This window comes from Scedosporium apiospermum (assembly GCF_000732125.1).
Source record: "Scedosporium apiospermum strain IHEM 14462 chromosome Unknown SEQ_SAPIO_0110, whole genome shotgun sequence".
NCBI lineage: Eukaryota > Fungi > Ascomycota > Sordariomycetes > Microascales > Microascaceae > Scedosporium > Scedosporium apiospermum.
In genome coordinates, this window is record NW_015971811.1 from 449,132 (window position 1) to 461,718 (window position 12,587).

A 12,587-nucleotide genomic window follows, 5' to 3' on the forward strand; every position below is an offset into this window, starting at 1 on the left:
CAAAAGAACGGGTTTCGGATTCGCATCGATGAAAGGTCTCCTTCAGCCTTTGGTTCAGCAAACATTTCTATCGATGCGAGAAGGTGCTCACTGAAGTGCTGATTGACCCCATCATCCAGATCGATCAAGACCAGATCTTGGATGGTGCATCTGAGTTGTAGTGAATTCAGTAGGCCGGATCCACCCGCTGCAGCAGCGTCTACTTTCTTAGGATTAACTCTATTCTTGAGTACGCTAAAACAATCGTTGACGCATTCCATCATCGTGGGTGTTTAAGCACATCCAGCAAACGTTGGTCTTGTTACCGTTTGCGGGGGAATCTTCCCGATTCCCTTTGACGTTGGACGTCTTCAAGAGCTTATAATCAACTCAGAGATCCTCCCCTTAGTTCCTAAAAACCACCAACCTAGCTACCAACCCGCCGAAGTCCGATGCCATATTCAGGAGGATCTCGCTCGCCCTGCGCAATCGTAACCGCAGACTCCTCAATGTGGCCCTGGCTTACCAGTCTTCGCAGATATTCCATAGTCCATTCCTGGCATCGCCTGTTGGTAGTCTGACACGGAATGGTGTGAGTTAGATATTGCTTGACCCCGGAGAAAATCCCATTGCTACTCACGTCGTTGACCGGCGCCATAAAGTTCTCGTTCACGCCCGGCGCTGGAACCTGCAAAGCTATCCTTTCCAGCAATCCCGTGGCGACCGTGTCCCTCGACATTGCTGTGGTCTGAGGCTCGACAATATGGTCTGGGCCGACCGACCCAAGATGGACGAATGTCTCCACACCATCCGCGTCCTCGCGGTCATAGTTTCGTTTAAATTCGTGAGCATACCCGAGCATCGGAGCTCCAACAACCTGGATCACAGTTCCGATGCAGGGTTTGGACCTGTCGTTGGGGTCAAGGCCTGAGTACGCGGCATGGGGAATGAAGATTGCGAAATGAGCACGCTGCTGCCCGCGCCGAGACTTGGCGAGATAGACGGGACGAGAGTAGCTGCGAGAGGCCATTGACGAAAACTAAGGCGGCTTTTTCTCTCTCTAAGCGCAATCCGTGGGGAGGTTTGTAAATGCACACAAGCTAGAGCCTCGTTGGCGTCTACACTTCTCAATGATGTTAATGGTCTTAATCGCTTTGGTGGTTCTTTGTTTAGAAGCAAAAGTCTCGTCCAGCAATTCATTAATGATACCAACATTGATCCACAAGGGCCAAACTGCTGCCTAGAGTTGTCCCAACACCATGGTCGTCTGGTCTCGATACTATCCACAGCAAAGTCGTTATATTAGTCTCGCTTTCAAGGTTCACCCGCTGTATTCCTCGACCATTCCAACAATCTCCCTCAAGTTGCTACCGATTTTGGTGAGCAACTGATCAATCTCTCTGTCGTCCGAATCCTGACCCGGAGGCATCAAAATCAAAATCCATTGCTTTGAGTCACAGCACCTTCCTCAAAAGACGCCTCGAAGCTGTCACTTTACTTCCCCCCGATCATGGAAATAATCGCAATATTCGTACAAGGCAATCTCCCGTACAATCTCGCGAGGAAGCCTACAATCTCAAAGAATTAGTTTGTTTCTTTTTATTTTCTATCCCTTCTTTTTTTTCGTTTTCTTTTCTCAGGCCTGGATTTTTGTAGAGAAAAATAGAGATCGCACATCTTCAACCTTACAGTTCGGCCAGCACCTCGCATTGGTCAAAGTAACGAGTCAATGCTGCGATATCCGCCCGCGTATGCGCGATGGCGGCTTCGACTCTCTCAAAGGCCTTGTCCTTGCCCGCCATCTTCGCGTCGAGGGCATCTCGTTGTTTCTTTAAATCTCGCCCTATATTAAAGAAGAGAAGTAAGAATAATAATGATGATGATGGTGATAAATGTGTAGAAACATATTTGAGATTTTAACAAGCGGACCTCAATTACTGGGGGGGCATGAGAGCCAGGGAGAGAGGGGGAGGGAGAGTTTACAAATGTCTTTGCTAGTATGGCCCATAAGGCTCCCGGGTGAGAGGCATTCCCTCGCCCAGTCATGGCGCGTTTGTTCGGCTTGCTTCGATACCGAGTCGTAGTATGTTTGGATCTTTTGGTAAGTGGCGAGGTGCTTCTCGAGGAGTTGGCGTTTGTGACCGAGGTCGGTGTCGGCTGGATGGTGGCACATGCCCCGCGAAGAATGGTTGATGTTCGCAACTGAAGAAGGGGAGAGAGGCTGGTAAGGAAATAGGATCAATGACACGTAACGTCGATTCCCTCGATTTTTTCCTTTTTTTTTTCTTTTTACGACGTTCTGATTCTGATCTGCTACGAATCGTCGATGATGATTGAGACATTTGTTCTGGTATCAAGATGGAGGCATGCAAGTAGGGCTCCGAGATCTTCAGGGGTCAGTCAGCCTTGTGTAACGTCTTACAACCTCGATATACGACGGTATGCTTCATCTTCAGCAATTCGACCCATGTCCGTAGGTCCCGTTGGCACCATTTCCAGCTTCAAGGACGGTGATTTTATTAAGTTCGAGAGTCATTCTCGGCAGGGCCCTGAAACTCTTTTGATCTCGACCTCAGGATTATCGTGATCAAAAGACAAGGTCATCAAAGTCTTCTTTGGTCAGCTTGTCCTGCTTGCGCAACTCGTTTCCCATAATGTCCTTCAGTAGAGCCAGCGCCTCATTCATCCCGGAACACCCTTGATCAAGATTCTCTCCCCAAGAGTAGACTCGAGCTGTCCCAACCGCTACATCATGGAACACCCAGCTTTGTCCCATCAAGGCCCGATGCCTCGTAACTATCTCCTGCCAACTTTACAACTTCAACCTCATAAATGCGGAAAGAACTTCCAGAATCTAGATCCTAATGTTGTCAAGGGAGATGAGAATGAAAATGTACATTCTAGAAGTCTATATAAAAGAACGAATGAATAAAAAACCACAACCACATCAACCGAAATAATGATGATATCCTCCTTCTATCCAGTTTTCTTTTTATCAAACAAAACGTGATGGTACACAGAAAAAAAAATAAATAAAAAAATCTCTTCATACACGAAAACTTCTCCCTCTCCAATTCATTCACCTCCTCGACTCCCTCTTCCGCGCCGCCCTCCTCACTCCCGAAAGAGCAAGCACATTCTTAATCTTCCCCTGCAAATTCGGCGTAACAACCATCTTCTTCTCCTTCGTCCTCCTCGCCCCTTCCTCCTCTCCACCGACATCGCCCTCCTTCTCCTCCACGCCATCGACCTCATTCCCAAACGCATACTTGTCCCCAAACCAAGCCCCCACCTCCTCCTCATCCGAATACTTCAACGTCATGATAGCATGAACTGTCCTCGGACACGACGCCGTGACGAAGCGGAGCGTCTCGGATGTTTGCGAAGACCACGCGTCGAGGTAAATGCGGGCGAGGAGCTTGAGCGTGTCGGCGTTGGGGCGGAGGTAGCGCGGGTTGAGACCCGGGTTGAGGAGCTGCGGTGCGAGGGTGACGGAGCGGCCACGGCCTTTGCGGCGGCGCTGCCAGCGGCGGGTTTTGCGGTCGTTGTACTTTTGGCGGAGGAAGCGGGCGACCTGGGCGTGGTCGGCGAGGTATTGTTGTTCGGCTTCTTCAGAGAGGGGGGTTGGGCGGCGGCGTTGGGGTTTGTGGGCGGTGGTGGTCGTGGTGTAGGAGAGTCGGCTTTCATTGAGGGGAGACGGGAGGAGGTGGTCGCGTTTGGGAAGCAGTCCGCCAGCCGTCGATTGCGCCATGGGAGGTGGAGGCGTCCGCGCCGGAGAAGAAGCAGCACTCTGCTGATCCTGAGGCTGATGCTCCCGAGACTGCTGACCCTCAGGCTTCTGAGACTTGCGAATGTGAATCTGGCTCATGTTGTGGCGCATCGTGCGAATCTTGAGCTTACGCATATGCCTCCACCCCATCCAATTCGGCATCAGCATCTGCTCGCAATACGTAAACGCCTCCGTAACCTTCCCCATGCTCGCCAACGCCTGGATGGTATGGTTCCAGTTCCGCCGGCCTAGGTGGAACCCGGCCGAGGTGACCTCGTGGAGGAGCTCGAGCAGGCCGTCGGCGTCACCCTCCCGCGTCAGGACCTCCTGCATCGTCTTGAACCCTTCGTCGAGGTTATACTGCAGCTTGACGGGGATCTTGGGACGCGGAGACCTGGCCGTTTCCTTGGCCTCGTCCGCCGTCGTCAGGCTGAGCTGGAGGTTGCGCTCCCAGAGGATGCTCCACAGGTGCTTGACCCTGCGGTTCTGGCTGCGCGAGAAGGCCGTGATCATCATGGCCGTGAGCATTCCATCTGGGAGATCCCGTTCCGAGCATTGGTGGGGTGCCCGCTGCTGGTAGATGGATGTCACCTCGGCGATCAATCCATCATCTCCAATCTGGGCGAGCGTGTAGGCGATTCGCTTTAGAGCCAGTGTCGACTCAGGCTTGTCGAGGCCAGCGTTCGCTGAAGATGATGAATCATCGTTTATCTCAGCCGGTTGTGCGCCGCCGGCTTGAGATCTCGTCACACTCTTTCGGTAATACTCAACAAGATCCCTCCCAGTCGGGAGTGCGCCGGGAAGTGGAGGCATGTTTGGATTCTCTTTGGCGGCGATAGCCCACCGATGAGCCGACTTGGTCAACAGGGTCATAGCATTCAGCGACATGGGTAATCCCTCTTCCTTCATCCGCTTGCCAAGGCTGTGAACCAAATTGTGTTGACCAGTCTTGAGGGCACCGGCCATCACCGCTTCGAAGTGTTCCGTAGTAACTCTCCAGAATTGCAACCGCAACGCCTGTCTGAGAAGTTCGTAGGCCTTGCCCACCTGCTTGCAGCGTCCCAGTGCCTGGGTCAGCTGCAAGAACGTCCGCTCATCCCACGGAATTCCATGCTGAGCCATGGAGTTCATCAGACGATGAGACTCGTGGAGCCGGTGGTGCGAGGCGAAAATAGCTAGCATGGTGTTGAAGAGTTCAGGGCTGCGGATGCCACTGTCCATGGCCCACGTGCAGAGGTTGGTAGCCTGCTTAAGAAGCCCGTTGTTGCCAAAGGCTTGGATGACAGGTATGATGATGCGCGGTGTCCGATGCAGACGCCATTTTTTCGCCTTCTCAAACATCTCGAGGGTGAAACTTAGGTCGCCGCTATCCGCAGAGAGAGCCATGATGGTTGCAAGGGTGTGGATATCTGGTCTGGCTTCGCCGTTGCGACTTGTCCAATCATTTATGGCCCCTCTGTAGTCTCCGGTGAGACAGTACTGCTTAAGTTGACGATGCCACTCGAGGTCCCCGGACTGGACACCAAGCCTCTCCACCACATCGTTGAGAGCAAACTGAGCCATCTCCTCGTCACCGTGTGTCTTGAACACCTCGATGTAGGGCTCATAGGACAGCGGATCTTGCGTTTGGTTGAACAAAGCGCCCCGCACCCCGTAGCTCGACCACCAATTCTGAATCGCGGTGGTGTCTTCAGAGGGAGCCTGCTTGCCGTCGCCATAGTACATGCGACAAAACTCCTTATGTAGGCGTAGCAAGCGACGCCTATCGCATGGGTAGAAAACCTCAAACATTACACCCAAAACCCGAGGGTCCATCTTTGTTCGCGGGTGACGCTTGTACGCCTGGAATATTACTGGAAGATGCGTAGTTTCCCGCCGCTGGAACGCGTCGATAATGTACTCAGCGTACAGCTCAGGCCGATCGAGCAGACGAAGCAGGCGCCTGGCCTGGCTGGGCTTGCACGGCTGGAAGAGCGCCATCTCCGCGACGTCCCTTAGCACGCTGTCAAGACTGTCGATGAGTTTGGTTTGTTGGGATTGCGCCACACTCCCCCCTTTTCCATCAATGGGCTTGGACTCCGATAAAGCCCTGCGCTGAGCGTCGAAGTGCGCCGAGAAGTCCAGGACTGCCTTGCCAAGATGGGGGAGAAATCTTAATCTTTGCAGGGAGGGCAGCGCCGACTTTGAACGGTGGTGGACAGACCAGAGCTGCCATGCATCCCACAGCAGGGACGCTGACATCGTCTTGAAACTCGCGAATATTATCTCCTTAAAAATCGTCGTTGACGGACGCTTGGTCAAATTAGTCTTGAAGTAATCAAGAGCTTCTTTGTGTAGGCCGAGCTTCAAACAAGACAGAACAGCAATCAAGGCAAGTTCGCCGTCGAGAGAATCGCGGTCTTGTTGCGTCACGAGTAACCGGCAACGCTCCGCCTCAATCTTGCTGTTGGCCCATCGACCGATATAGAGTAGTACATCGACACGAACTTCCTCTTGAGTGCTAGAAGGGAGGTGGCTGTACAACTCCCACACTTCGTGCGTCTGCTTCCTATCCGCTTCGGACATCAGATGCCGCATGTGCTCTAGGGCAAGGGCACCATGGTGATCGTCGGTAGGATAATCAGTGGCAGCACTAGAACTGGCTATTTCTCTTTTTTCTCCTTCCCGACGAGCACTGGGAGGCTCGATCTGGCTAAAACTAAGGATGGGACTCGCGTCCGGAATTCTTGCGGAATTAAAGTGGGCATTATTTGGAGCATGAGATACCGAGGGCTGGGGAAGATCAAGGAATCGGTGAGGAGCGGAGGAAGAAATCGATCTCGTCTGTATGAAGGGCGGAGAGTATAGCCATCGATCGTGGACGTCGACCAAAGAAGCAGAAGCTCTTCTTATGGTAGAGAGAGCCCCGGCGCCGGAAGCGTACAATGCCTCAAGCGTATCATAACCATTCAACGACGGGTTGATTGTGTGGGGGACGCGGGTTGGCCCGGTCAGCGCTCGAGCTCTGCTCCTGAGCAGAGCAGCCCAGGCCACAGAGGTCTCTAACGCTGCCGCGCCATGCCTCCAGAAGGCAGGGGACAGCTTCCGAACGGAGTATGCGGATCTGGAGGGTGTGGCGAGGATTCTGTGCAGTGCGCATTGCTCGAGGGAAGAAGCTGTCCTCTCCAGCATTGAGGCTGGATTGGGGCGGAGACTGAGAGCTCCGAAGTGCTCGGTAGATACTATATCGAGTCGGAGTATTCAATCGTCATCCCTGTAAGGTCGGGGAGGGTATCGTCGACTCGTCAGGGCAGGAAATTCCAAGTCGGACTCGGTGGTGGGAAGAGTTTCGCAGGTGGTGTGGTGCGGCGTGGCACTGGGCAAATCAATCCAATCCCTTCGGCGGGCCCATAAACGTATTCCCAAGAAGATATATATGGTTCAAGGGTAGATATTAGAACAGAAGTAGTGTTCTGCAATCGTTGAGCGAGGAATTCGTTTTGTTGGCTTGGCCCGTAGAAATTTCGCCGTTGAAGTCTTTCGCAAGGTGCTGCAAGGCGATTTCTTTTCCAGGTTCGCAGACCAAAGGTCTGTAGACCAGGATATTAGCCAATCACAACCAGTGTCGAGCTTATGAGGTTTTCCCGAGAGATCAGACCATATCTCGGTCCACCGTCTGCGGACCTCTGTATTTCTAATACGGCCCTTAATTGCATAAAGCGTACATACCCTAACTACATCCCAATGTCGAGTATAATGCGTTAATCCGTCTTGCTTACCCCACGACAAAGAAACCGCCCCGCCTGAAGACAATTGAATGGTGGATAGCAGCTTTCTCGAGCACTGCGCATTAGCACACTCCTCCACGATATTAACCCCCAACGATGGATATCACAAAGTTTGTGGTATCCGGCCGAGCCCAGGCCTTCGGCGACAATGCGGTATACAGGGGCCAACTCTCTCGCCGACTCCTAAAGTCCCGGAAAACGCTAGGCATCGCAACCAGGAACCGCGGAAAGTACCAGAAGAAAGACGAGGTGACAGCAGAGCAAATTAGGGAGAACCCCGAGTACGTCCCATCAACTCAACACCCTCCCCCGAACTTGGCACTAAGAATGGTAAAAATATAGATATGTGCGTCTTCTGCTTCTTACCAGCGAGCGGGCCTGGGCCCATGCCATGAGTATGAGGACCGCCCACATGGCCGACGCCAAGGGAATCGCCGGCCGGACGAGATCCCACATCATCTCCCGGATCGAAAAGGCGGCGCACACGGCCGAGCACCTCGTCTCAATCCTCTCCGACTCTGAGGACTCCGGAGCAAAATCGACGGATATCCTCGAGGCCTTCGCCTACGCAGGCATGATGCGCGGAGCGGCCAACTTCGAGAAGCAGAGCTGGGAGAAGTGCTTAAAGAACTACTCTGTTTCCCATGCCATCTACAGCGCGCTGAAGACGTCTTCTGCCGACGGCGAGACGTACAAGGATCTCCTCTCCGAAATCATCGATCCTTCGATCCAATTCGCCGCCTATCAGCTCAAGACGCCCCGAACCGTGCCGGTCCATATCATCGCTCGAAAAGCCTTCCCGACGTCCAACTCATTCCTCGTGGATGAGATTAACGAACGGGATCCGTCCGTGTTGAGGCAAGAGGACGCGGAGTCCAAGCAGGAAGCTGGTGTGGAGGATGTGCCCAAGACGCTGGCGTGGCGGTCGAGAGAAGTACGCATCGAGGACGCCGCGATTGCGCTCGCCTGGAAAGCTACTCTGGCGGCAAAAGAGGCCCTCACGAGTAAGGTGGCTTCATCAGGATCTATAGTCCCTAAAGAACTGGCCGGCGCATACGATGACATCCTTACGGCTACCCAGGATGCCGTTGACGCGACGAAACAGGCATTGGATGAGCTGAGAGGCGAGAACGTTCCGCAGACCGACCCTCGCATGCAGAGTCTGCAGATTACGCGTACAGCAGTTAACTTTGAGATGATAAGCTGGAGAGTAGGGCGCAACCGTGTTCTAACCGGACCCCACGATGGCGCGCTTGAGGATTATGCCGAGTTATCGAAGAGGGAATTGAAGAAGAGGGCTAAGGCTAAGGATGAGAACAAGCCAAGGGAGATGAAGCTGAAGCAGAAACTCAACAAGTTAAAGGAAAGAGTTGCTCTCTACGATGGCGCTCTTCAGAATCTAGAGGAAGCCAAAGCCCTCCCTGGTGTACCTGCCGATGAGGAACTAACACAGCGGCTGGAGGCAACCGAAAAATACTTTACCGCACTCAAGTAAGGATATTCCCTTCCTCTTATTCTGATCATACATACTAACAACAACCAAAGAGCCCTCTCCATCGCCCGCTCCCACGCCCTAACCGGCAACAGACGTAACGCACTCGCCCTCCTCGCCCACGCCCACACCCTCGTGCAAACCTCCACACCCATCCTCACCTCCCCGACGACCCCCAACTCCCCCCTCAACATCCAAGTCTCCCCTACGGACCTCTCCTTCCTCGAATCCCTCCTCGATGGCCAAGTCCAGCGCTTCCGTGCCCTCGTCCACATCGAGAAGAAGCTCGAGGAGAATCCCCCAAAGTCCAGGGTCCATCCTTCCGTCCCATTGATCGACCGTCTGCACGAGTGGCCCGCCGAGGGCGTCGATCTCGAGAACCTTGTTGAGTGGCCGCCGAAGTTGCCGCTTATTCCTGGGAAGCCTATTTTCCTTGACGTGGCGTGGAATTATATCGATTATCCTGGTAGGCGCACTGAAGAGGTTGAGGAGAAGAAGGAGGAAGAGGAGAAGGGCGAGGCTGCGAAGCCTGCTCCAGCGCCACAGAAGAGGGGATGGTTCGGATTTGGAAGGTAATGGATTAGATTTCTACCTAAGAAACGCATTTTTTATGAAAAGTTGGCCGACATAGAGTGCATGGGGTAACCTATAATGCCAAGAAATATCAAGGTGTCGTGATGTTCAAGGGGTTTGAAGCAAAAAAAAAAAGAGAGCAAGTGTCACAAAAGCCATGAAGCCGTAAGGACGGAAAAGAAAAAAAATATGCCTCATTTATTTTGAGTGGCGATTTCTTATTATTTGTTTTTCGTCAAGATGACCGTGTCTTATGTACAAGAGCGTTTAGTCCCCTCTCCCATGCCACTTATCGTAAATTGGATATCCCTCCCCCGAGACATCTAGGGATGACAAGGTTTTTGATGCCCCAACGCCAATACTGCCAAACCCGCCGCAAGGCCAACATCTCATCAGATAATACAATACCTGGTAGTGCCAGTGTAACAACAGATGAGATGGGACCAAGCCGGCAACGCGCAAATATGAGTACACTCCGGATACTGGAACAATGGGTGGTGTAACAAAAAAAGAACAGAAAAAAAAAATGAGAAAAAAAAATCTATCGAGTGCTTTCCCCCGTGATATTATGACAAATTTTCATATGGTTTTTTTCTTTTTTGGTTGTTGGTGGTTGTACAAGATACAATGGTGATAAAACACCCAAGTCAACTCACTTAAGAGGACTTGTTCTCACCCTCGGTGGAGGACTGCTCGGAGCTCTGCTGCTGGCCCTCAGCCCTGGCCTTGTGCATCTTGTCGAAGAGGTTCAAGCTGGCAACCTGGAGCTCGTCGGTCTTCTCCTTGAGCTCGGCGGCGGTGGCGGTGCCTTCACCAGCCTGGCTCTTGGAGACGAATTCACGGAGGCCGGCGATCTTCTCACGGATGGTGTCAGCCTCGGCCTTGTCAAGCTTGTCAGCGTACTCGTTGAGGGCCTTCTCGGTATCGTTGAGAACGCTGTCGGCCTTGTTGGCAGCCTCAATGGCGGCCTTGCGCTCCTTGTCCTGCTCAGCGAACTTCTCGGACTCCTCAACCATGCGCTCAATCTCAGAGTCGGAGAGACCAGAGCCGGAAGCAATGGTGATGGACTGGTCCTTGTTGGTGGACTTATCCTTGGCGTGGACGTGGACAATGGAGTCGGCGTCAATGTCGAAGGTGACCTCGATCTGAGGAACACCACGGTGCGCGGGAGGAATGCCAACGAGCTGGAAGTTTCCGAGCATCTTGTTGTCCTTGACGAGCTCACGCTCACCCTGGAAGACCTTGATCTCGACGGCGGTCTGGAAGTCGGCGGCAGTGGAGAAGACCTGGGACTTCTTGGTGGGGATGGTGGTGTTGCGGTTGATGAGACGGGTGAAGACACCACCGAGGGTCTCGATACCAAGAGAAAGGGGAGTGACATCAAGGAGGAGAAGATCGTTGACTTGGCCGGAAAGGACGGCACCCTGGACGGCGGCACCCATGGCAACAGCCTCATCAGGGTTGACAGACTTGGCGGGGTCACGGCCGAAGATAGACTTGACAGTCTCAGAGACCTTGGGCATACGGGTCATACCACCAACAAGGATGACCTCCTGGATGTCCTTGGCTTGGAGGCCGGCATCCTTGAGGGCCTTGCGGACGGGCTCGATGGTCTTGTTGATCAAGGGGTCAACGAGCTTCTCAAGCTGAGCGCGAGTGAACTTGGTGCTGAAGTGCTTAGGTCCAGAGGCATCGGCGGTAAGGAAGGGAAGGTTGATATCGGTCTGGGAAGAGGAGGAGAGGGCAATCTTGGCACGCTCAGCTGCTTCACGGATACGCTGGATGGCCATGCGATCGTTGGACAGATCAATGCCAGACTCCTTCTTGAACTGCTGGACGAGGTGACGGACGAGGTGGATATCGAAGTCCTCACCACCAAGGTGGGTATCACCGTTGGTGGACTTGACCTCGAAGACGCCGTTCTGGATCTCGAGGATGGAGATATCGAAGGTACCACCACCAAGATCGTAGACAGCGACGACGCGGTCGGCATCCTTCTCAAGACCGTAGGCAAGGGCGGCAGCGGTAGGCTCGTTGACGACACGGAGGACGTTCAGACCAGCAATCTGACCAGCATCCTTGGTGGCCTGACGCTGAGAATCGTTGAAGTAGGCAGGGACGGTGACGACAGCGTTCTTGACGTCGCGGGTGAGGTAGGCATCAGCGGTCTCCTTCATGTTCTGGAGGATGAAGCCACCAATCTGAGAGGGAGAGTACTTCTTGCCGCGGGCCTCAACCCAGGCATCGCCGTTGCTGTGCTGAACAATCTTGTAGGGCACCTCCTTGAGATCACGCTGGACCTCAGCATCGGTGAACTTCCTGCCGATTAACCTCTTGGTGGCGAAGAGGGTGTTCTCTGGGTTAACGACGGCCTGACGCTTGGCGGCGCCACCAACAAGACGCTCGCCCTCCTCGGTGAAGGCAACTACGGAAGGAGTAGTTCGGGCACCTTCGGAGTTGGCAATAATCTTGGGGATGGAACCTTCCATGAAGGCGACGGCAGAGTTTGTCGTACCTGTTCAATTGCCATGTTAGTCGTGATCTCATTCACACGCGTCTTGACCATTGATGCAAAGAGCTCGAGGATGGCTACTTACCAAGGTCAATACCGATGACTGGACCTTGCACCTTCGCATCGTTGGACTCATAGCGGGCGAACCTCGCGGCGAGAGGTGCCCTGGCTATGCCGGCAGCGCGGGCAGTGATGGGGGTAGCTCGAGGAAGCTTTCGTCGAAGCTCTTTGTTAGCTGCACGAGTCGATCAAGTCAAGAGTCGCAGGTTTTGAACTTACAGCTCGGGAGAGTCGCGAAGCGAGCATCTTGTGTGGTATTTGTGAAAGAAGGGGAGATTGAGTTGAAAACTGCTGTAACCTATCCTCGAGCCTCGACGCCCTAAAACAGAGGACGTCCGAATTAAATGGAAAGGGTATCGGGGGAAGGATATTGTAGTATTACACGGTGAAAGGCGAAAGAAAGATGAGGGAAGGAAGATATCGCGATGGGATGGG

General features: G+C 53.3%; 3 protein-coding genes and 1 pseudogene across 3 annotated transcripts; 1 reads left to right on the top strand and 3 right to left on the bottom strand.

Moving 5' to 3' along the window:
• Positions 1 to 406: 406 nt before the first annotated feature.
• SAPIO_CDS7096 (uncharacterized protein) lies at positions 407 to 1,781 on the bottom strand (the record flags this gene model as incomplete). Its single annotated transcript, XM_016789023.1, has 3 exons — positions 407 to 556; positions 620 to 995; positions 1,669 to 1,781. The coding sequence occupies 3 exons, from the start codon at positions 1,779 to 1,781 to the stop codon at positions 407 to 409; spliced, it is 639 nt and encodes a 212-aa protein (XP_016640850.1).
• Positions 1,782 to 3,058: 1,277 nt separating this feature from the next.
• Positions 3,059 to 6,919, bottom strand: SAPIO_CDS7097 (annotated as a pseudogene; the record flags this gene model as incomplete).
• Positions 6,920 to 7,611: 692 nt separating this feature from the next.
• SAPIO_CDS7098 (Signal recognition particle subunit SRP68) lies at positions 7,612 to 9,583 on the top strand (the record flags this gene model as incomplete). Its single annotated transcript, XM_016789024.1, has 3 exons — positions 7,612 to 7,796; positions 7,858 to 9,006; positions 9,061 to 9,583. The coding sequence occupies 3 exons, from the start codon at positions 7,612 to 7,614 to the stop codon at positions 9,581 to 9,583; spliced, it is 1,857 nt and encodes a 618-aa protein (XP_016640851.1).
• Positions 9,584 to 10,236: 653 nt separating this feature from the next.
• SAPIO_CDS7099 (Heat shock 70 kDa protein) lies at positions 10,237 to 12,398 on the bottom strand (the record flags this gene model as incomplete). Its single annotated transcript, XM_016789025.1, has 3 exons — positions 10,237 to 12,095; positions 12,178 to 12,304; positions 12,372 to 12,398. 3 exons carry the CDS (start codon positions 12,396 to 12,398, stop codon positions 10,237 to 10,239), a joined length of 2,013 nt encoding a protein of 670 aa, XP_016640852.1.
• Between the last annotated feature and the right edge of the window lie 189 nt (positions 12,399 to 12,587).